The 24,410-nt window shown below is 46.3% G+C and overlaps 1 protein-coding gene across 4 annotated transcripts in view; it reads left to right on the top strand.

Moving 5' to 3' along the window:
- The window catches only part of LOC147096735 (echinoderm microtubule-associated protein-like 1), a 109,690-nt gene extending 86,314 nt beyond the window's left edge, over positions 1 to 23,376 (top strand). For 2 of the 4 annotated variants that reach the window (XM_085973343.1, XM_085973347.1), the window contains 2 exons: positions 1,503 to 1,633; positions 11,229 to 23,376. In XM_085973343.1, the coding sequence (XP_085829469.1) occupies positions 1,503 to 1,633; positions 11,229 to 11,354 (257 nt within the window). In that variant the 3' untranslated portion in view covers positions 11,355 to 23,376. Of the gene's footprint in view, positions 1 to 1,502; positions 1,634 to 7,531; positions 7,716 to 11,228 lie in introns of those variants that run through there. The other 2 variants (XM_085973344.1, XM_085973345.1) reach the window with 2 other exon arrangements.
- Positions 23,377 to 24,410: the final 1,034 nt, after the last annotated feature.

Genomic DNA, 24,410 nt, shown 5'->3' with positions numbered 1-24,410 from the left:
GAGTCCATAGTTAATGGGAATGGTCTCAAATCGAGAAGAGGGAAGATGAGAAAACAGTTTAGATTTAACTGTTTCTCCTTGCAAACTACCGGCCCGTCTCCTACCTCCCTTTCCTTTCCAAAGTGGTATCACTTCCCTAATCCATGCCCATCTTGCCCGCAACTGCGTTTTAAAAAATCTCTCCAGTCATGTTTCTGCCCCAGCCACAGCACTGAAACAGCCTTAATCAAAGTCACAAATGACATCCTTTGTGGTGCATTTTCTCTCCACGTTCCTATGTAATAAAATGTGAGTTTAAAAATTTTTTTCAGCAACTTCACAGTAAAGAGAAAATCCATATTGGCGAGCAGTCGGCAGAACCGCGGCTCCACAATAATCGTAGTGTACACTTGCTCGCCGGGTGTTCACTTGCGGGATATGCAATGTTTTTGTTCCGATTCACAAGGCTGGACTTGAGGTCTGTAGTGGTACCCCAACCTAAAAGGAACATCAGAACAGGAGGAGGCCATTCAGCCCCATGAGCCTGTTCCGTCATTCAATTAGACCACGGTTGATCTGTATCTTAACTCCATCTACCAGCTTTGGTTCCGTAACCCTTAATACCCTTGCCGAACAAAAATCTATCCATCCCAGTTTTGACATTTTCCATTGACCACCCCCCCCCCCCCCCCCCCCCCCCCCAGCCTCAACAGCTTTTTTCAGGGGGAGAGAGTTCCAGATTTCCACTACCCTTTGTGTGAAGAAGTGCTTCCTGACATCACCCCTGAACAGCCTGGCTCTAATTTTAAGGTTCTGCCCCCCTTGTTCTCGACCCTCTCCAGAGGAAATAGTTTCTCTCTATCTAATTAACTTCTTTGATACCTCAATTAGATCCCTTAATCTTCTATACTCGGGGGCATAGTTTCAGAATAAAGGGTCACCCTTTTAGAACTGAGATGAGGAGGAACTTCTTCTGAGATTCATAAATCTGTGGCATTCTCTGCCCCAGAGAGCCATGGAGGCTGGGTCATTAAATACATTTAAGGTGGAGGTAGACAGATTTTCTCCAAGATAAGGGAGTGAAGGGTTATGGGGAGCGGGCAGGGAAGTGGCTTTGAGCCCAAGATCAGCCATGATCTTATTGAATGGCGGAGCAGGCTCGAGGGGCCAAGTGGCCTATTCCTGCTCCTATTTCTTATGTTCTTATGTACAAGCCCAATCTGTGCAACCTTTTTAGCCCCAGTATCACTCTGGTGAATCTGCGCTGCACCCCCTCCAAGGCCAATAAGTTCATGGTAGCATCTAGCAAGGAGTTCCTTAAACGCAATGCAGTGCTTCATTCAGGGGTGGAAATAAGAGTTTGGGGGGAGGGGGGTAAATTCTGGTGGTCCTCTGCTCTTGCGTAAGACAACTGGAAATGAGCAGATTAAGCTTCTCAAAAATCTGTATCTGTCATCCCAGAAAGTTGGCACCATTCAACTTGTGTTCTTTTGCTTGTGTTTTCCCCCCGCCACCCCCGCCAGGTGTCTGGCCAGAGGGGGCCGATGGAACCGATATAAATGCCATCTGCAGGTCACCCGATGACCAACTCCTTGTTACAGCTGACGATTTCGGCAAAGTGAACTTGTTTTCCTATCCGTGCTCGCACCCTCGGGTAGGTGAACGATTTAAAAATTGGGCGATGGACGGTGGAGTTGGATAGTCTCTCCCTCCTAAAACATTGGTTCCTTGTTGCAATTAAATTTCAACCTAGTTGCAACTATAAAATTCTAAATTTGGTATTAAAATTCATATCCTGAATGGGTTAATGTAAAGAAAAAAGAAAGCACTTGTATTTCTATAGCTCCTTTCGCGATCTCTAGACATCCCAGAGCTCTTTACAGCCAATGAAATACTTTTTGAAGAGCAGTCACTGTTGTAATGTAGGAAACGTGGCAGCCAATTTGCGCACAGCGAGATCCCACAAACCGCAATGAGCTAATGACCAGATATTATCTGTGTTAGGATGTTGGTTGAGTGATAAGTATTGGCCAGGTCACTGGGGGGGCGGGGTGGTGGAATCTCCCTTGCTCTTCTTCGAAATAGTGCAAGTTTATCTTTCACATCCACCCTAGGATGGGGGCAAACGGGACCTCGGTTCAACGTCTCAATCCGCAGGTGTCTCCGACAGTGCCTCACTCCCTCGCTGCTGCGCTGGAGAGTTGGCCTAGATTTCGAGCTCCAATCTCTGGAGTGCTACCCACTGAGCCATGGCTGCTGCCTAGTTGAGGTGATGGTCACACTTTGTGCTGCATACGTGGACATCAGGAAACTGTGTGCAGGACGTGCCAACCCACACTTCAATATTTAAATGAAGGTTACCCCCCCCCCCCCCCCCCGGACCATTTCAGACAATAGCTTCCTAATAAGATGTGTTCCAATAGAGACCAACAGGATTGCTAAGTCTTTTAGCAATTTAACGGGCAGTCTTCTATTAAGGTGCATCTTGCACTTCAGAATACTTTCCCAATCTGAGCCTGTTGTGGAGTATTTTAAACCAACACTCGACACAAGGTTATCGATCGTCAAGTCGTCTTTATTACACCAGTGGGGAGACAGTCTGCTCTGTCTTTAGCCAGACTTCTCCAAATTGTTACAGCACACACTACATTTTTATACATTAAAATAAGCATGGCAGCCTCATGCACAATTCATTCCTGCAACCTGATTGGATCTTGGCCCACATGCACCTTCCCGGATTGGTTACGAATCTTAATATAAACATGCGTAAACTGCCTCCTCAATTATATGCTCAAATTGCTGAATGCTGATTAAAAGATACCTTGGAATGCGACCTAGGTAATATAGTTCTTACGGGCAGTTGAAATTCTAGACACCTTGTCTCCATTTAATTGCTTTTTTAGCCTTCAAAGGTCAGCTTATCTTGACCGCTTCTTTATGGATGTTGTCTTTCATGTTAGTCTGTCTTTGTTGCACCATTCAGTGACACTGCCAGCGATGTCAGTTTAACTCTTTTCCCCACTGCAGAGCCCACAGTTGATTTTTGCTTTGCAATGCAAGTGTATCAAGTCTCGGGATTATAATTAGCAGAATCGTGGATGTTGACTTGTAGGCTTCCTGTTTCGGAATTGCACAATTACTCTCTCGATGCTGTCCCCTGAGCCAAGGGTGGACCTGTGGGTGTCTGAGGTCTGCAAGCATTCTAAATTCGAAAGACGTCCTACTGGCATCTCGGGCCAGAGACCAAGTGGTGGTTTTGAACAGTATTTGATGCAATATGACTAGGATATGTGAGTAGATGCAAAGTATTCTACTGATTCTGTGAAGAGTGGGGATTTAAAAAAATATATATAAATAAAATCATTCATTTCCTTATTAAGTTCTTGATTATAAATAGTTCAGGACATTCAGACTGGTTCCTCCAATTCTAGTCTCTTGTGAAGCACCCACTTCCTTCGCTCCGCCATTGTTGGCCATGCCTTCAGCCGTCCTGGCCCTAATCTCTGGAATTCCCTCCTTAAATCCTTCGGCCTCTTCCACCACCCGCCCCCCCCCCCCCCACTCCTTTTAAGACGTTCTTTAAAACCTAGCGCTCTGACCAAGCGTTTGGTCACCTGTCCTAATGCCTCCTCCATTTGGCTCTGTCAATTTTTGTCTGGGAACCCTCCTGTGAAGCACCTTGGCACATTTTACCATGTTCAAAGCTAATTTTAGTTCCTTTTCTGGAACACTTGAGAGAGCCCGGTCCAGGAGAAGTCACTTTTTTGCCAAGCATACTCCGGTATTTCAAGGAGGACAGCAATGTATAGACACAAGGTTGGGAAATTGGAGGGGTGAGTCAATGGTGTACGTGGCTGCACCCTGCCTGTACAGGGAAGGCTTGAGCCTAATGACCATTCTGAAGTCATCAATTATGCCTATTTAAGCTAAAATAATTCAAAGAAAAAGAAGCCCAAAATAATATTGGTTACTTTCAATTCTTCATTCAGCATCCTTCATGCATAACTGGAGTTACACTGTTCTGAGAAACTCACTGGATGGTTGGTGCCTCCTTCAATGGTGAGATTTTAGAGATTGGTGCACAACAGGTCTGAGCCACACAGTGCAGCTGGGTATTCTGCAGTGTCGCGCCTCCTGACTTTCCAAAGTCTTTCCACCATCTACAAGGCACAAGTCAGGAGTGTGATGGAATACTCTCCACTTGCCTGGATGAGTGCAGCTCCAACAACACTCAAGAAGCTCGACACCATCCAGGACAAAGCAGCCCGCTTGATTGGCACCCCATCCACCACCTTAAACATTCACTCCCTCCACCACCGGCGCACCGTGGCTGCAGTGTGTACCATCTACAAGATGCACTGCAGCAACTCGCCAAGGCTTCTTCGGCAGCACCTCCCAAACCCGCGACCTCTTCCACCTAGAAGGACAAGGGCAGCAGGCGCACGGGAACACCACCACCTCCAAGTTCCCCTCCAAGTCACACACCATCCTGACTTGGAAATATATCGGCCGATCCTTCATCGTCGCTGGGTCAAAATCCTGGAACTCCCTCCCTAACAGCACTGTGGGAGCACCTTCACCACACGGACTGCAGCGGTTCAAGAAGGCGGCTCACCACCACCTTCTCAAGGGGCAATTAGGGATGGGCAATAAATACTGGCATTGCCAACGATGCCCACATCCCAGGAACGACTAAGAAAAAGCTCACTAGTGTCGGGAGTGCCAGTTCATTTTTCTTCGAGGATCCTTTTGCGTTGCATTAATATCTAGTTATAGCTCTCGAGGGAGTTTTTCATGAGGCTTATTTCAAGCTTGTCATGCTGCTTGTTGTCTTTCAAAGCTTCTGTTGCTATTTATGTTGCTTTCATAAGACTGGAAAAGCTAGCAATCCGGAACCAATAGATGGGTAAGAAAAACTAACAACTATCAATTAGTAACAACTAAATCACAAGATCTGAAGAAATGGGCCTATATTAGAGTCATAGTCACAGAGTCATACAGCACAGAAAGAGGCCCTTCAGCCCATCGTGTCTGCGCCGGCCATCAAGCCTGTCTATTCTAATCCCATTTTCCAGCACTTGGTCCGTAGCCTTGTATGCTATGGCGTTTCAAGTGCTCATCTAAATGCTTCTTGAATGTTGTGAGGGTTCCTGCCTCTACCACCCTTTCAGGCAGTGAGTTCCAGATTCCAACCACCCTCTGGGTGAAAAGGTTTTTCCTCAAATCCCCTCTAAACCTCCTGCCCCTTACCTTGAAACTATGCCCCCTGGTTATTGACCCCTCTACTAAGGGGAAAAGTTCCTTTCTATCCACCCTATCTGTGCCCCTCATAATTTTGTATACCTCAATCAGGTCCCCCCCTCAGCCTTCTCTGCTCCAAGGAAAACAACCCCAGCCTGCCCAGTCTCTCTTCATAGCTGAGGCGCTCCAGCCCAGGTAACATCCTGGTGAATCTCCTCTGCACCCTCTCCAAAGCAATCACATCCTTCCTATAGTGTGGCGACCAGAACTGCACACAGTACTCCAGCTGTGGCCTTACCAGCGTTTTGTACAGCTCCATCATAACCTCCCTGCTCTTATATTCTATGCCTCGGCTAATGAAGGCAAGTATCCCATATGCCTTTTTATCCACCTGTTCTGCTGCCCTCCGGGATCTATGTACATGTACACCAAGGTCCCTCTGATCCTCTGTCTTTCCTAGGGTCTTACCATTCATTGTGTATTCCCTTGTCTTGTTAGTCCGTCCAAAATGCATCACCTCACACTTTTCAGGGTTAAATTCCATTTGCCACTGTTCCGCCCATCTGACCAACCCATCTATATCGTCCTGTAGCCTGAGGCTTCCCGCCTCGCTATTTACCACCCCACCAATTTTCGTGTCATCTGCGAACTTACTGATCATACCTTTTACATTCACATCCAAATCATTAATGTAGACCACAAACAGCAAGGGACCCAGCACCGATCCCTGCGGTACCCCACTGAACGCAGGCTTCCAGTCACAAAAACAACCTTCCACCATCACCCTCTGCCTTCTGCCGCTAAGCTAGTTTTGGATCCAATGTGCCAAGGCACCCTGGATCCCATGGGCTCTCACCTTCCTGACCAGTCTCCTATGCGGGACTTTATCAAAAGCCTTACTGAAATCCATGTAAACCACATCCACTGCACTACCCTCATCCACACACCTAGTCACCCCCTCGAAAAATGCAATCAAATTGGTCAGACATGATCTTCCCTTGACAAAGCCATGCTGACTATCCCTAATTAATCCCTGTCTCTCCAAGTGGAGACCAATTCTGTCCCTCAGAATTTTTTCCAATAATTTCCCTACCACTGATGTTAGGCTCACTGGCCTGTAATTCCCTGGTTTATCCCTACTACCCTTCTTGAATAATGGTACTACGTTAGCTGTTCTCCAGTCCTCTGGCACATCCCCTGTGGCCAGAGAGGTTCTGAAAATTTGTGTCAGAGCCCCTGCAATCTCCTCCTTTGACTCACATAGTAGCCTGGGATACATCTCGTCCAGGCCTGGGGATTTATCCACTTTTAAGCCTGCTAAAACCGCTAGTACCTCCTCCCTCTCGATGCTAATATGTTCAAGTATATCACAGTCCCCCTGCCCGATTTTCTATGTCCACGTCGTCCTTCTCCATAGTGAACACAGATGCAAAAAATTCATTTAAAACCCCACCTACATCTGGCTCTACACACAGTTTGCCACTTTGGTCCCTAATGGGCCCTACTCTTTCCCTAGTTATCCTCTTGCCCTTAATATACTTATAAAACACCTTAGGATTTTCCTTTATTTTGCTCGCCAGTGTTATTTCATGGCCCCTCCTCGCTCTCCTAATTTCTTTTTTAAGTATCCCCCTGCACTTTTTATACTCCTCTAGGGCTTCCTCTGTCTTTAGTCCTTTGTATCTGCCAAAAGCCCCCCTTTTTTTCCTAATCCATTCTCGTATATCCCTTGACATCCAAGGTTCCCTGGGCTTGTTGGTCCCACCCTTGACCTTTGCGGGAACATGTTGCCATTGTACTCTCTCAATTTCCTTTCTGAAAGACTCCCATTGCTCCGATGTGGATTTTCCTTCAAGTAGCTGATCCCAGTCCACATTGGCCAGATCCTGCCTTATCATATTCTCTGGATTTTAGAAGAATGAGAGGTGATCTCATTGAAACATACAAGATTCTGAGGGATTGACAGGATAGATGCTGAGAGGCTGTTTCCCCTGGCTGTAGAGTCTAGAACTAGGGGGCATAGTCTCGGGATAAGGGGTTGGCCATTTAGGACTGAGATGAGGAGGAATTTCTTCACTCGGAGAGTGGTGAATCTTTGGAATTCTCTACCCCAGAGGACTGTGGAGGCTGAGTCGTTGAGTATATTCAAGGCTGAGATCGATAGATTTTGGGACTCTAGGGGAATCGAGGGATATGGAGATCAGGCAGGAAAATGGTTCGAAGGTCAGCCATGATCTTATTGAATGGCGGAGCAGGCTCGAGGGGCTGTAGAGCCTACTCCTCTTAATCCTTATGTCTCTTTTGTCCTCAGGAAAGAAGTTTGTCCATCTTCGTCCATCATCCAGAAGACCATACAACCGCACCATTTCATGAGCCAGTTGTTTCTTAAATGATTGCAGGGTTTCCCCCTCCACTACAGTTCCTCGAAGATCATGCCACATGTTGATTGCTCTCTGTGAATAAGAACTTCCAGCTCACTAGCCACCCCTCACACTCCCCCTTCCCCCACCCCCCCCCCCCCTCTCATCCTAGTGCAATCATAACAACACACAAAGAGGCCACTTGGCTTTGGCAACCCACTCCATCATAGTCTCCCTCGAAAGATCTAAATTTGCCTCTTTGTGGTTTGAACTTGTGGCTTTTTCTTTACTCTTGTCCTCACTGCTTCCTGGCTCAGCCTAGCCTGTTGACCTGATCCCACCACTTGATTCTTCAGGCTTGATTTGCCAATCTCTCAGCCTGCCCAGAACTGCCGCTTGGTCCCAGCTTCCTGCTCTTCTCTTCCCCCCCCCCCCCCCCCCCCCCCACCCATAACTGGCTTGCCTCCAGCGTTTCGCCTCTGCCTTTTGGTCAGCATCCCTTCTTCTTAGGCAGTCCCTCGGAGCCGAGGATGACTTGCTTCCACACTAAAAATGAGTTCTCAGGTGACTGATGAGTCCAATGCGAGACCTACAGTCTCTGTCACAGGTGGGGCAGACGGTGGTTGAAGGGGCGGGTGGGTGGGGTGCTTGGGTTGACGTGCGCTCCTTCCGCTCCTTGCGCTTGGCTTCCGCTTGCTCCCAACGAAGAGAGTCGAGGTGTTCGGCGCCTTCCCGGATGCTTCTCCTTCACTTTGAGCGGTCTTGGGCCAGGGATTCCCAGGTGTTGGTGGGCATGTTGCACTTTTTTCCAAGGAGGCTTTGAGGGTGTCCTTGAAGCGTTTCCTCTGCCCACGTGGGGCTCTCTTGCTGTGTTGGAGCTCCGAGTAGAGCGCTTGTTTTGGGAGTCTCGTATCGGGCATGCGGACAGTGTGACCCGTCCATCGGAGCTGATCGAGCGCGGTCAAAGCTTCGATGCTGGGGATGTTGCCCTGGTCAGCATCCATAAGCAGCTGCACAGGCGATCCCTTGGCGTTCTGTAGGTTCAGTGGGAATAGTCTTTGTTGTTTAGTTTTTTAACAACATTCGGTTTTAGTTAACTATGATCAGGAGGCTCATTGTTGAGATGTGATGACTTGTACACCTGACTCGATCAGTGCCGATTCATCTAGTGGCAATCGATTCCGGAGATAAAGCGCATCGTGTGTGGATCTTCCTCTGACATCAAGACGAGCTTCTTCCTATCAGTTGCCATGTTTGTAATATTTCTAAGAATTCTGACGACCTTCATTTTACTTCTGTTGGTGGTTTTCGGACTAATTTGCTTGATATAGGAAGTGTTGAGTGGGGGGAAGTGTATGTGAAAAGTCTGGCAATCTAGGTGCCCATTAAGTTGGGTGCTTGAAGTTAATTCTGTGCTCGTATTCTGTTGAGCTCAATAACTCCCAAACCACTTCCTCTAATGTCCTCACCAATTGATGCTTTCAATGCAACAGTTGGTTTTAAACAGACGGACAGGAAAGAAATGATAAAAGTCTCCCTACTTGTGGGTTACTTTTTTTTAAAACTTACTGATATTATCATAGAACGAGGTTGATTCCGGAGATGAAGGGGTTGTCTTATGATGAAAGGTTGGGCCTATACTCATTGGAGTTTAGAAGAATGAGAAGGGATCTTATTGAAACGTGTAAGATTCTGACAGGGGCTCGACAAGGTAGATGCAGAGAGGATGTTTTCCATTGTGGGGGATTCTAGAACTAGGGGGGCATAATTTCAGAATAAGGGGAAACCCTTTTAAATCGGAAATGAGGAGGAATTTCTTCTCAGAGGGTCATGAATCTTTGGAATTCTCTTCCCCAGGGAGCTGTGACGGCTGGGTCATTTAAATATATTTAAGGTGGAGATAGACAGATTTTTGAACGATAAGGGAGTTGCGGGTTATGGGGAGCGGGCAGGGAAGTGGAGTTGAGGCCAAGATCAGATCAGCCATGATCTTAGTGAATGGTGGAGCAGGTTCGAGGGGCCGAATGACGACCTCCTGCTCCTACGTCTTATGTTGATGGTTACAGCACAGAAGGAGGCCATTTAGCCCGTCGAGCCTGTGCCGGCTCTCTGCAAGAGCACTTCAGCCAGTCCCACTCCACCGCCCTTTCCCCGTAGCCCTGCCAATGTTTTCCCTTCAGGTACTTATCCAACTCCCTTTTGAAAGCCGTGATTGAGTCGGCCGCCTCCACCACCCTTTCCAGATCCTAACCACTCGCTGCGTAAAAAAAGTTTTTTCTTATGTCGCCTTTGGTTCTTTTGCCAATTACCTTCAATCTGTGTCCTCTGGTTCTTGACCTTTCCGCCACTGGGAACAGTTTCTCTCTAGCTACTGTCTAGACCACTCATGATTTTGAACACCTCTATCAAATCTCCTCTCGCTCTTCTCTGCTCCAAGGAGAACAACAACAAAAGATGGATTATATCTCCATCTTTTCTCTCCTTCCCCCACCTGCTGATAATGGACAATCTGGTGTATCTGCTTGGCTCAGTTGATGACACTCTTGCTTATGGGTCAGAAGGTTGTGGTCTCGAGCACTATAACGGGGTTTGAGTTTACAAACTATGCTGACAATCCAATGCAGTAGTAGCGAGGGGATGCTGCACGTAATCTCGGCTGGCAGTCCAGTGCAGTACTGAGGGAGTGCTGCACTGTCTGAGGAGACGTTAAACCGAGGCCACCGTCTGCCCTCGGGCGATGTAAAAGATCCCGCGGCACTATTTTGAAGAAGAGCAGGGGGAGTTCTCCCCGGTGTCCTGGGGCCAATATTTACCCCTCGACCAACATCACTAAAACAGATCTGGTCATTATCACATTGCTGTTCGTTGGATCTTGCTGTGTGCAAATTGGCTGCCGCGTTTCCTACATTACAACAGTGACTACACTTCAAAAAGTACTTCATTGGCTGTAAAGCGCTTTGGCACGTCCGGGGGTTGTGAAAGCTGTTGTATCAATGCAAATCTTTTTTGCTCTTATTGCCAGAGGTATCTTTGACTGAGATGTTAAAGCGAGATCCCATCCGGCTGTTGTGATGGGCGTTAAAGGATACCATTGTACGACTCGCAGAAGATCAGTGTGTTCTCCTAGTGTCCTGGCATTTCTCCCTCAACCAACCGTGACAAAGGCAGACTAACCTGCCCTTAACCTCATTATTGTGTGGGACAGTGCTGGCACAGAATGACTGCTGCATTTGCCTATGTAAGAGTGTCTCTGCATTGCAACAACAATGGACACTTCTACTTATGAAAACATTCCAAACTGCTTAAGAGTATTGGACACCAAAAGGGGACATGAGTATACCATTCAGCCCCTCGAGCCTGTTCCACCATTCAATCAGATCATGGCTGATCTGTATCTTAACTCCATTTAACTGCCTTGGTTCCGTATCCCTTAATACCTTTTACCTAACGCAAATCTTATCCATCTCCGTTTTGAAATTTTCAATTGGCCGCCAACCTCAACAGATTTTTAGAGAGAGATCCATATTTTCTAAGAGGTGGAAGAAGTGAGCGGATGATGAGCATGGTCCAAGATGGTCACACAAATGCAAGTGCTGTAATAATGGCCATCCCAGCAAGGTACAATCACTATCTCCTTTTGTGTTGCAGGCACCAAGTCACAAGTACAGTGGCCACAGCAGTCACGTGACCAACGCTGCCTTTCTCCGTGACAACACCCGCCTGATCTCCACTGGCGGGAAGGACATGAGTGTCATTCAGTGGGGCGTCGTCTAGGTTCCAGCACTTTATCCGCTGATGCATTCCAGCCGTGTGGGCTGGGAGGTGCTAGGACACTGCACAGCACGATTCCATTCCTCGGTGCCCCCATAAGTCACCATTTTGCTGAATCTTTCATTTTTTCTAGTGGGAGGGTATGGGGCTCTCGTTGCCTGGCAGCACCTGCACTGTGTGTGCTTTTTCTAGACGACTCTCGCTTTTCCGAACCGTTTGAATTAAACTTGAGGACAATCCCAATGCTCCACATAATCCATCTTAAGACTAGCAATAAACTGCATGGTTTGTCTCCGCCTCTGCTGTAATTTCCTTGTGCTAAAGTCATGCATGTGGCGCCGGAGTCTGCGATTATAATAGTTCACGTGGAAACCAGCTCCCGTATTAAGAAGCAGGTTCACGCAGGCCATCTCGTCTGGGGGAAAAATGGGCGGCTTGCAGTTGCAAAGCTAGGATGAGGAGGGTGGGGAGGGGAGGGAAGGGGCTGGGGTACTTCTGCTGTACTGTGGACACCCACCTGATACAAATACTGTCGCTGAGCGAGCTGTACGCCTGCCTGTTTTGGGCAGGGGGATTTTTAAAATATGCAAATCTGGTTCCTATGCCATTCTAGGCCTCCCAGTTGGAATTTTGAAGGGGGCAGAGTGCGCGCTGCCAGCCCATGCTTGCAACCACCCGCCCCACGACGATCAGGCTTCGTTCTGTCGCGCTTGTACCAATGGAGTAACGCAGCGTAATGTTTGGGGCCTATGAGCTTGATGCCCGTTTCTCTTCCCCCTGGCAAATAGCTGGGAAAAGAAGCAGCAGCCATGATCTCTAATGGCACTGCTGGTACTGCTCGACTGGGTTATATCCATCCCTTTCTAGCTGGGGATTCTAGCCAAGGATCTGTGGCTCCTGGGGACTCCTTTTATAAATGGGGCCCCCTACATTAGAAACATTGATGAGGAGCAAGAGAATAAGCAATGATCGATTCAGAAATCATTTGTTTTCAATATACTTTGTAACCTCTTAAACCTGGCCATTAAGGTCTTTTACTAAAAATGTAAGTTCTAACTTTTTTCTAAAATGAAAATGTCAAGGCTGACCATTGGATTTTTGATTCAGATATTGCATAATCAACCTATCATTTAATTGGAGTTTCTACATCATTCCCTTTAAGATGACATTGGTGCAGGGCTATAATACCCTGTTTAAATTATTTTTAAATGGGAGGTGGGTGGTGTAAGAATGGCATTTTGATTTTAACTAATAAGTGTTCCAGTCTCTCTGGGTTTAATTCCCCGTTGGGTCTGGCATCGTGTAAATTTCACATTTTCCAAATGCTGGCCTATAATCCGTTGTCCTTTCCCAATATGGCGGAGAGGAAGTGTGCGCACATTTCCGGCCCTTTGGATTTGTAGTAGGAAGACCTAAACAATGGGGTAAATTTCCTTGTGTCCTGTTTTTAAGCACTCCAGTTAACCCGTTTATACTAGATTTCTGTTTTGCTCTATTTAAATACAATCGTTAACCCTATTGGAATGGCGCTGGTGTGGGGACCCACCAACTCAGTCATGACCTGAAATCCCAAGATAGCAAGTTGTGAAATTTGAATTGGATCAATCTGGTAAACTGTGGGCTGGTCCCAGATACCAATTCACCCTGGAAAAGCCAAATAATTCACTAATATCTCTCAGGAGAGGAAACCTGGCTGACCCATGACTCAAGTTTCATACTGCATTGGTTGACTCCCTCCTAATGTCCTCTAAAATGGGCTGGCCAAGGACCTTGTTACAAGAAAGCAACAAGAGGTGGGCAATACATGTGATCTTGCCAACGTCATCCACATTCTGAGAATGAATTACGAAAAATATATGTATATTTTTTCATTGTTAAATCACATTGAAATAATGCAGATAGAAAATTAATGCGAGCATTTTCTACTGCATAGAAATTTAAACTTTGAAAGCTGGAGGCTGAGACAAACTGTACAGTGAGAATGGGGGAGATGCTCATCCAAACTCTCAGCCAATCACAATTTTCCTGCAATTCCCTACAAGTTGGTTAGACGCGCAATGACGAACAAACGATGTATAACTTTAAACGAGCAGCAATGTATTTCAAACCCTTGCAACCTTCTGACACAAGGTGACCTATATAACTGGGAGTGCACTTTCATTAAAAAAAAACCCCACTTCTAATCTGTTTCTGAGAAATAGGAAGTGTGAGAGGGGGAATTTCCTTTTTGTATAATTCTAACTTTTTCACTTAAAAAAAAAATAAAAAAAATATAGGTTACAGCTCCGACGGAGGCTATTTGTGTCTGTGCTGGATCCGCAATCCAAAACTACTCCCACTGTCCCACCCTACCCTTTCTCCTCCTAGCCCTGTATCGTCCACCGCTTCAGAGAGTTATTCAATTCTTCCTCAAAAGGTGCAATGGCCTCCGCTTCAGCCCCTCCCTCTGGCAAAGCATTGCACGCTCCCGAATAACCCACTCCGTAAAGAAATTTCTCCCAACCCCTCTCCTCACACCCTTGGTGAAATATTAAATTGAAGAGCCCTTAATGGTTCTAGGAGTTTTATTCACATAAATCTTACCAAAAGTAAAAATATATTTCTTGTTTGATCAACCCATTGAAGTATATTTAATTCGTTCAGAAGACCTAAAAGAGTGTATTTTCTCATGGTGATAGGATGAGATTTAAGGGATGAAATCATTTTGTGTAACGTTTGCAATGCACATTGATGCATTTGTATGAGATTCCTCCACCTGCTACTCTAGCATGAACCCACTTGTTTTAAGTGCGTTAACTCCTTCATTATGATAACATGAAGGAATTTCACATGATCCTGCTCCTCACTAATTTGCACCATGCTATTTTAAACTTGCTAGGAGTTAGAAATAATAACAGAAAATGCTGGAAAAACTCAGCAGGCCAGGCAACATCCGTGGAGAGAAATTAGAGTCGACGTTTTGGGTCAAAACCCTTTGTCAAGACTAGAGGCACAGGGAATGAAATAGATTAAGAGGCCAGGCTGGGAGAGAACAAAAGAGAAGAGACATTAAGAGGTATTCAAAACGAGACGAGATGGTGATAGGACTAGTGGAGACAAAAGACGGCTCTAGATAGGAGTTAGATTTGGTGCCGGCTGAAAATGCGGTGGCTCACTGGAAGAAAGAAGGAAGAAAAATGGGTGTGATTTTATTTAACCGAACCCAGCCGGCCAGAAACGGACTGCCTCCCCTCCCCCTCACTTGCTTAAATATCTGTTCCTTCTCCAACTTTTTCCAGTTCTGACGAAGGGTCATCGACCTGAAACGTTTACTCTGTTTCTCTCTCCACTCGATGCTGCCTGACCTGCTGAGCATTTCCAGCGTTTCTGTTCTTTCAGATTTCTTGGATATACTCGCCATAGAGGGAGTGCAAAGAAGGTTCACCAGACTGGTTCCTGGGATGGGGGGATTGTCCTATGAGGAGAGATTGAGTAGACTAGGCCTATATTCGCTGGAGTTTACAAGAATGAGAGGTGATCTCATTGAAACACACAAAATTCTTACAGGGTAGATGCGGGGAGGATGTTTCCCCCTGGCTGGGGAGTCTAGAACCAGGGGTCACAGTCTCAGAATAAGGGGTCGGCCATTTAGGACTGAGAGGAGGAGAAATTTCTTCACTCGGAGGGTGGTGAATCTTTGGAATTCTCTACCCAAGAGGGCTGTGGAGGCTCAGTTGTTGAGTATATTCAAGACAGAGATCGATAGATTTTTGAATATTAAGGGATATGGGGATCGGGCGAGAAAGTGGAGATGAGGTAGTAGATCAGCCATGATCTTATTGAATGGTGGAGCAGGCTTGAAGGGCCAAATGGTCAACTCCTGCTCCTATTTCTTATGTTCCAGCATCTGCAGTATTTTGCTATTTTAGAAGCTGAGGGAATCGGGATGGACCCGCCGCCCCTTTACACCATAACCTGCCACCGCTCTCTGTCTCTTTCTCCGGCCCCCTGATTTTATTCTCCATTGAAGACCGTTTCCCACTGGACAGGTTCGGTTAAAATTACCCTCCCTGCCTCTATCTATGACAGCCTCGCAGCAGTTAAATGTCGGAGGAAATTGCTTTCAGTTTCTTTCCCTCTGCCTCGCCCCGCATCCAATAGGAGTGCATCTTGACACACGTCACAGTGGAAGCGGTTCAACAATCTATTTTTGGGATCACATGGCGTAAGAATTCCTCTGGTTGCTCAACGTTGTAAATGTGCTCAAGATTTCCTCAATTGCTGGTTCTAATAAACCCATAAACAGGCTCTAAAATAGAGTGGGTGGGGAGGAGATGGGAAGTTGGTTTGGTGCTGGGGGTTGGATAAGTATGTCTAGTGATGCCATCATAGCTACCCACGGTGTGCTGGCGCCTGCTTGATTGACTCGGAGTTGCGGAAAGAATTTCCTGGACCTCTTCCTGCCATTAGCCACAAGCATTTTTGTTCTTAATTTTTCTTGGCCGGTTTCAGCAATTAAAGGAAGCCTTGCATTTATATAGCGCCTTTCACCACCTCAGGACATTTGAAAAGTGCTTTACAGCCAATGAAGTACTTTTGGAGTGCAGTCACTGTTGTAATGCGGGAAACGCAGCAGCCAATTTGCACACAGCAAGCTCCCACAAACAGCAATGTGATATTGATCAGATCATCTGTTTTAGCGGTGTTGATTGAGGGATAACTATTGGGCCAGGACACCGGGGAGAACTCTTCCCCCCCCGCTCTTCTTCGAAATAGTGGCACAGGATTTTTTACGTCCATCCAAGAGAACAGCCGGGGCCTCGCTTTAACGTCTCAGCTGAAAGATGGCATCTCGGACAGGGGCAAGGCAGTAATTAAAATTGCTAGTGGTTGGAGCAGAAGACGGTACTGTCTATTGGATAGGATGAGCAAGAATAGGCCATTGATTGCCCTTTTGGCTTGTGAAAGAGCTGAATTATGATTTTCAGTAGCAATACTGACAAGATATGTCCAATCTTGCTATACATTACAACCAGAGGAATTCTTGCCCATGGTTCTTCATTTCAGATAGTGGGATTTTTAGCTTGACTGTCAGCAGTAGTAACTCAGCAGAGAATAAACACAAAAATCCCAATGAACTATATGTTTGAAATAGCTCTAGACTGATGTTAATGGGTAATTTTCTGAGAAAATGCTGGGGCAGGAGACTCTCGCTTACCAGAAGCGCATACCAGAAAACATGGACACTCTGCCTGTGATTCTCCGTTGAGGTAAAAGGATGGAAAAATGCGGGCACCATGCCACTGATGTACACTGCTAGCGGGCGGGATTCCTCCGTACCAGTATGCCCCTGGATGTCAGAAGTTTTTACCTCCCTCGTGTGGAGGTTGGGTGAGGATAGAATCGGATGCTCTCCAGAACCTCACTGAAGCGTGTGAGCCTAGATACTGAGTGTTATTGGACTACAGGGGGCCAGCACAGCCAGCCCCGATCCTGTGGGGTCCGTTGATTCCATCCCCTCAGTAACCCAAGGGCACTGAAGCTGCTGTAGCACCTCAAATGCCACCTTGGATGAGCTCCGCTGATTCTACCTAAAATGGGACTTTACCCGTCTGTGTGGTTCAGTTACAACAACTTGCATTTATATAGCGCCCTTAACCTGGTAAAACGTCCCAAGGCACTTCACAGGAGCAATTAGCAAACAAAATTTGACTCCGAGCCACATACGGAGATATCGGGACAGGTGACCAAAAGCTTGGCCAAAGAGAGAGGTTTTTAAGGAGCGTCTTAAAGGAGGAGAGAGAGGCGGGGAGGTTTAGGGAGGGAATTCCAGAGCTGAAGGCACGGCCGATAATGGTGGAGCGATTAAAATCAGGGACGCACAAGAGGCCAGAATTGGAGCAGCGCAGAGATCTCGGAGGGCTGGAGGAGGTTAGAGATAGGGAGGGGGTGAGGCATTTGAAAACCAGGATGAGAATTTTAAAATCTTGCTATATAGAAACATAGAAGATAGGAGTAGGCCATTCAGCCCCTCGAGCCTGCTCCGCCATTCAATGAGATCATGGTTGATCATCCAAATTCAGTACCCTGTCCCTGCCTTCTCCCCATATCCCTTGATCCCCATAGCCTTAAATATAGAAACATTCCTTAAGAAATATAGAAACATATAAACCTCCTAAGCCATCAAAGATCCCTCTTGCTTATATGCGTCAATCTCACAGCTGTTCCCTCTATATCTGTAGAACGACGTAACGAGCATTGTCCCCCCCAAAAAAGCATAGCGTTACAGGTAGAAGAAGAATTCTGATTGGCTGACGATATTACCCATAAAAGCATTTCATTTCATTTGTCTCCTGGGTATTGTGGGGGAGGGGGGGAAATAAAACCATTCAATTGAAGGCGGTGTAATGTAAACCTGTAATGTAAAGGCATTATTAATTTGTGGAACGCTGTGAACTCAAGTTATTTTTTAGTGCACCAGTTTTCTGTGGTTGCAGGAAACCCATTGCTTCCTGTTAATGTGAGCCCCAACGTGTTAAAACCCAATGCACATCACTTCTTCTGTTAGTGCCTGAATGCTGTATTGGTGTTTTGCTTAGTGTGATGTATTAGTAACTAAGTGGGAACCTATTGAACATCACTGATCATCCATTTTTTTTCTTTAACTTTTCACCCACCACTTCCACCACCACCCGCCCCCCCCCCCCCCACAAAAACAAAACCCATAGGGAGGGGGTGGGGGGGGAGAGAAAGTGTGTACCAGTAATTCACGTGACGTGTGCTTGACACCCAACCAAAGGTGGTGAGGTTAGCCAACGTGAATGAGAACATAAGCCAAACTTAAAAACAACACCTGGTAAGACCCGGGCCTACCAGTAAACCGGTCCTTCAACCAACATATCAACAGTCAGCGACCAACTTCAACGGCCACATCACTCAGTGAAGAACAGTGAAGGTCAAGCAAAAGGACGGAAGACTTTTTGAAACATGTACAATGGACAAGATCCTGGGATGAGATACTTTAAACTGAATGTTCCTTAAGCTATTGATGGAATTCACCTTAAACAAACAAACAAAAAATCCCTATGCAGTTTTTTGAAGACTTGTTCTCTGCGGTTCGTTTGTGTGTAGAGTCGCTGACTAACATCTGATCTGCTGTGCAGCCCTCCAATTTATTCTTCATCCACTAATGGTGCTTCTAACCCTTTTTCCTTATGCTGCTAGACTTTGTGAGAAACCTCAGGCGTGAAGAATCATTTGTTACTAAAGTGGTTGGAAACTAGTAAAGAATTTGTGTTGCTCAGCACGGAGTGGAGTGGGGTATAAGGCTTGAAACGCTAACCGAAAACCGGTCTGCTTTTACATGTAGTAGAACATCAAATGGTCATGGTTGACTGGTTTCATGGTGTCATTGTGTGTTCACTAGTGTATAAATGTGGCTAACGGACTAAGACGAAGAAAGGTAAAGAAGAACCCAAGGATTGGTAGCATATTGCAGGGAATCCTTGTTGCAACAAATTCATTGTACAGGAAACTCTTTGGTATCCGGGACCGGCGTGTTGCCGGTTGATCAAAAATTCCAGATGACGGAGAGGGTTATCTACCGAGGCTATTTTTAACAAACAATTAAAAAAAATCAAGAAATGTGCAGTATACAGTAATTGGGTACTCACCTACAGAATGTTGTGTTAAATGGATGGTGGAAGATGCTTGATTGAGTACAGTACTGCCAGTTGAGGGTAATCCATAACTCTTCAATGACTTCCGACAGCGCCAAGAAGCCGAGTAGTGGCAGTTTGGAGAACTACCCCCACTGACTAACTCGGCCACCGCGGGAGACTCGGACTCGGCAACATTGCTGGTTATTGAGGTGTTGTTTTCGGAGTATGAATTTTGCCGGTTAATAGAGAATTCCGGATAGGTGCCGTTTAAATGAGAGTTTCCTGTATTTGGAAGGGAAGAGAAAGTAACCAGACCCACTCCATTAACAGAAGAGTTTAGCAGACTGGCTTTTTCACTCTCTGGACCTGGATTTTAAATCCAGCCCAAACTATTGTATAGAAGTATCTTGTTTGCTTGCTGGCTGCAAGAATCTTGTGTGTAATTTTCAATCGAGGTCCCCTGCACAAAAGCTGCCCTGAATTTGGCACCAAATTAGACAGAAAGAAAGGGGGGCTTCACTCTGCATCTCACCCAGGCTATACCTGACCTGGGAGGCTCGATAGTAACAATGGGACCCCCAATATTCCATTTCCTAAGACTTTGACGTCCCTCGTGCTCAGCACAAGTTTTTGCAAAACAAAGTTTGTGTTGCTCAAGTGATGATTTCCTGATGGCCTCGTCTGCATCACGGGTTGCAGTGGGTCTGTCGTGGCAAAGTTTGGACTGCATTTAGAACGCATACAATACAGTAAATTAACCCCTAGAGAAGGGGAGATGGAACAACCTTGTTCTACCAGTTAAGTGTGGCTAATGTGTGCTTCTTTGTCACATGACTATCGAAGTTCTTGTTTGGCCTTGAATCACTGCGTAGCATGAGGGAAGTTATTTCAAGTTTCTTTACTGTTTTAATCTTCTTTGCCTCTTCTCTTTCCCCCCCGCCCCCCCCCCCTCTTTATTGTTCCTTGCCGGGGCCCACAGGACACACCAATTCCATGCCCAAGAAGATGGGTGGTGCAGCTGGTCCCAGGGGCTCACAACACTAATCAGCCACAAGAACCGGAACTGCACGAGAATGGCCCAGGTTAAATGCACTTTGACTTTAATTCCCTGTCCACCCCCTCCTCCCTATTTTTTTTTTTCCCCCAATGGGGAAAATGCCCAGCTTCTGCTCAGCATTCCCTCATTTCTTCCCCCCCTCGTCCACTTCCCCTGATGGTATTGAATAGCCCAAATTTTATTGGGGAATAGACAACCTGCTCTAACCTTTCCATAACACCGACGGGTACGAGCGCCAGCAGCCAAATCCAAAAATATCGGACAGTGGTGAACAAGATTGGGATGAATAACTTTGTCCTGATTTTCTGTAATGTTGTAGTGCCGGACCTCTGCATTCTGGATGGACGACGACAATTGTGTTATCCGCTTTATAAAAGATAGTGTTGAGGTGAGCATGTTAAAGGCTGCCTACCAGAATGGAGTGGCCTGTTGCGTACACAATAAATTATTATATTTGGTAATTCTCTTACAGTAATTGGACACTACTCTTTCTTTGAAATGGGCCAATTCGTCACCAAATGGGCCTCTGATGAAAATTACCCTCTCACCCCCATAACTAGGATTGCCAACCCCTCCAGGATTGCCCTGGAGTCTCCAGGAATTGAAGATTAATCTCCCAGACACCACTGGGAGCAAAACTCAGGAGAAAAATCCTAGGGGTGTTAAAAAAAATTGTGTTTTTTTTTAATGCAATATTCTTTGAACACTTGTTTTAGTTATAAAAAATATTCAACGTGGGGGGGGGTGGGAGAATGGTTGTTTGAGTGACAGTTCTGAAGCAACCAGTTGGGTGCTGAAGAGTCTATTTGCTTTCAGTTGGCTGTGAGAAGGTGGGGCACCGTGAGGATGGACGTATTGGTCGACCAAGGGCGGGAGTGGGTACGGTTGGAGGCAAGAGGTCATGTGATGACACCTCCAGGAATATGTCCAACCAACGTTGGCAACCCGACCCCAACCCACGTGGCGACAAAATTGCCAAACCCAACTATCCTAGTTTACAAAGTTTTTATTTATTATTTAGCTGGCTTTACTGGACTGTTACTTTTTCTATTCTATTGACAATACAAGGTAGTGCATATGATGTGGGAGGAGATTTGTGCCTCTTTGATAACATTTTGGATGTCTCCAGTTTCGAAGACTGTTGGGTGGTGCAGTGATGAGGGCTGGATGTTGGAAATGCTCAAAGGCAACAAAATAGACAAGGAACCAGCTCCATGACTGGTCAACAAGTGCATGAGTTCAGGATCAATCTCTCAGCCCTGTGCACATAAGACAGGTCAAGGACTAGAAAGGCCATTCTTGACTTTCTTATCCTTTTTGTTTTTGCAGATGTTTACGAGCTTAGTCCTTCACTCATTCACCCGTTGGTCCATCGTGGCATAGACTCGAGTTCTCTTTTTTCCCTTTCCAAAGTTCTGAGGGAAAATTAAATGGGCGAGGTGCATGTTCGTCTGATTTTTGTGAACTGTTTATGAACAAGGGGCCCCTTGTCTGCGGAGGTGTGAGCAGGTTGTGGAGGTCATTTGAGGGAACGTGTTAGACGCAGAATGTTTTAGATTTTTCTAAAGTTGGTTGGGGGCCGTCGGTAATGAGAAGCGAGGTAAATCAGCAAATTTGGGAGTTGGCAGAAGGAGTTTAGGCAGATTGCTGGCCAAGAGTGGCTCTGGGGAAGAGATTTGTCTGAAGTGCACAATATATTTTTATAATTAAGTTTAAAAATACAAGCCTGACTGATGAAAGTTGGTAATAATTGAACTCGGCCAAGGTAGCAGAGGGGTTGCTGCAATTGACTTCAGCGACCCTGGGCTATGGAGGGGTAAAATCAGCCAAGGTTCCCACTCCTGATTGCTGTCTACTGATCCATGCTGAGAGGTGTAGATGTGTGGATACCAGGCGAGGACAGCATCGGGTTGGGCTCTGGGGTTACATGTCGAATAACTGGTTGATAATTGCTATCTAAGTTTTCACGTGGAAAAATATCCGCTTGGGTGAGCTATCAGAGGCAGGTGCTGATGGGGCTTTACCCAGCCAGAATCAATACCTTCAGGACAGGAGAAAATCGGAGGAACTAAAGAAAGTAAGTTCTATGAAGGCCAGCCCCTTGCATTATTGTTTATTAAATCTATAACTAGTTTTGGTCAGCTCTTGTTTGTAACTGTCCACCGTGCCTCATAAAACAAGCTGCCCAATTCTTAAATACCCACACTGCTCTTCCCAAACTCCGCAGCAAGCTTGGAATAACTTTTTCCTTCTGGATTCTTCCTGAAGAGAAAGTACTTGCAGTTGCTATCTTACACTGGAAGACATCCACAATGGCAGCATATGCTGGTTGACATCTGTGCAATACCTCTTTTTTTTAGTTTTGAAGGGGTGGGGAGAGAGAGAGATTGTGGCCAGAAGGTGGATACTGTTTACAGGGTCCTATAGGACACTGATCCAGTGATCTGTACTTGTTATGTCCCTGCTGGACTTGATTCAAGACGTTTTCTTTAGAGGAGACAGAGTTGGCTTGAGTTCCTAGTACCATGACCTTGCTTTCCATCTGTGGAGGCAGAAGGGAAACCCGGGCTGCTGAATCTCAGCGTTGGCAGACGGTACCAGGGGCTGGGCCGGCCATTGAACGGAGCAGCGGGAGGAGGCTAATGGCTACCGAGTTGGTTGGCGGAATGGTAGCTATGGCCCAGGGGAGAGGGGAGAAAGGCTTCTTCCATTAGGCTATATGTTCTGCAAGGATTGAAGTTTTATTTCGACCCAGTTCTCGGTGGATGTGACTCCACTGCAGTTCTCAAGTGACTAAAAAAGAAAATGCGGGGAAGAGAATACAAAACTTATTGCCATAGTAAAACAGAAATAATTTGGATGGAGATAATTGAGTATCAACTATGGGCAGTGTGGCATTTTGGTAGAGACATCAAGTAACCAGTATGGTGAAGGAGTACAGAAGCTACCAGTCACCCCTGGACTGGACACCCTGTCGTCCAGGGCAAGACCAACATTTGTTTTGGGGTAGCACCAGTCAAACGGACAATGTCACCTTGAAGCCTGAACTTGACATGTTTGATATATTACTACAGTATAATAAAGGAGTGATATATTCAGATTGTTGGAGGTCAATTGCAATGTGTGCAGCGGACTTGCACAGTGTATGCATGGTATTTTTATATCCTGGGAGCAAATCTTTATAACCAAAATATACTGTCATGCTACAAGGCTGGAGAAACAGAAATATGAAAATGGCTTTTTAGCTGCACTACAGCTTTTTTTAAAAGAAAATGTATGTTGTATGTGTACATTTGATCCAATAAAATATGGAAACATTTTCACGTCACGAAGTATGTACGGGAAACTTCTTATTTTATGCTAAAATAAACACATGCTAGCTAAACACGAGGGAGAAAGGAATAGAAGAATGTTGACAGAGTAAGATGAAGAGGTGTGGGAGGAGGCTGGTGTGGACACGTTGGGCCGAGTGGCCCGTTTCTTGTGCTGTAGATTTTATGTAATTCTATGTAAAATTAAATCCACTGGCTAGCAGTCTTGTAAGGAATTTTCCAAAATAATAGGAAAACCCTGTAATAAAAATGGAACTTGACTTATTCAGTTACTTAAACCAATCCTGCGCCTAGGCCCGACTGGGTAAGGACGGAGGGTTTCCTTCCAGTGAGGACACTAATGAACTGGCGCAGTGTCAAAACTAACCAGAGGAACCTGGCGAGAGGCAGCAGAGTGGCCAGAAGAGGCCAAGATACGTAATCGGAGGAGGAGGAGGAGCAGGGAGAAGTCCTCGGGCCACTCTTGCCCCGGCCCCCCTCTCCCTGCCTCCCCCCACAGCGGCATCTGTTTGGGAACCCCCCACCTTTGCCCCCCCCTGCCCCCCCACAGTACTTAAGCTTACGCCGGGACCCATTCCCTTAGCAGCAACCGGCTCCCGCCGGCCTTGACATCATTCCCGCCAGCTTTGTGTGGGTCACCGATCTCAATTACTCAAATGTGGCCCTTAAGTTGAAATGGGCCAATGGGAAGCGGGGGGCATTGCTTCACTTCCTTTATAGCGGCCGGGTGCGCCCCTCGCTTCGAGCCCCCCAAAAAACCCTACCCACGCCCCAACCCCCTTAAAATCAGGGCCTCAAATCTCTGCCTTGCTGGAGCAGCGCCCCTAGCCATGAAGGCCACGCTAGCCCAGAGGTCCAAGTTGAGGCAAGCCCAGGTCACGTTTTGAAAGAAAATCACAGTAACGGCAATAAAGATAGATGGAGTGGTGCACCACACACTGGTTTCAGTACATTGTGGTCACACAATGTTTCATAAGCTGCATTAGCCCAACGCAACGTTTCTGAGCAACTCTGATCAGCACAGACTGCG

This window comes from Somniosus microcephalus, chromosome 34, assembly GCF_052327205.1.
Source record: "Somniosus microcephalus isolate GS21.2 chromosome 34, FLI_Smic_1.0, whole genome shotgun sequence".
Lineage (NCBI taxonomy): Eukaryota > Metazoa > Chordata > Chondrichthyes > Squaliformes > Somniosidae > Somniosus > Somniosus microcephalus.
The sequence above is the reverse complement of the archived record's forward strand: the minus strand, read 5'-3'. Positions and strand labels throughout refer to the sequence as shown.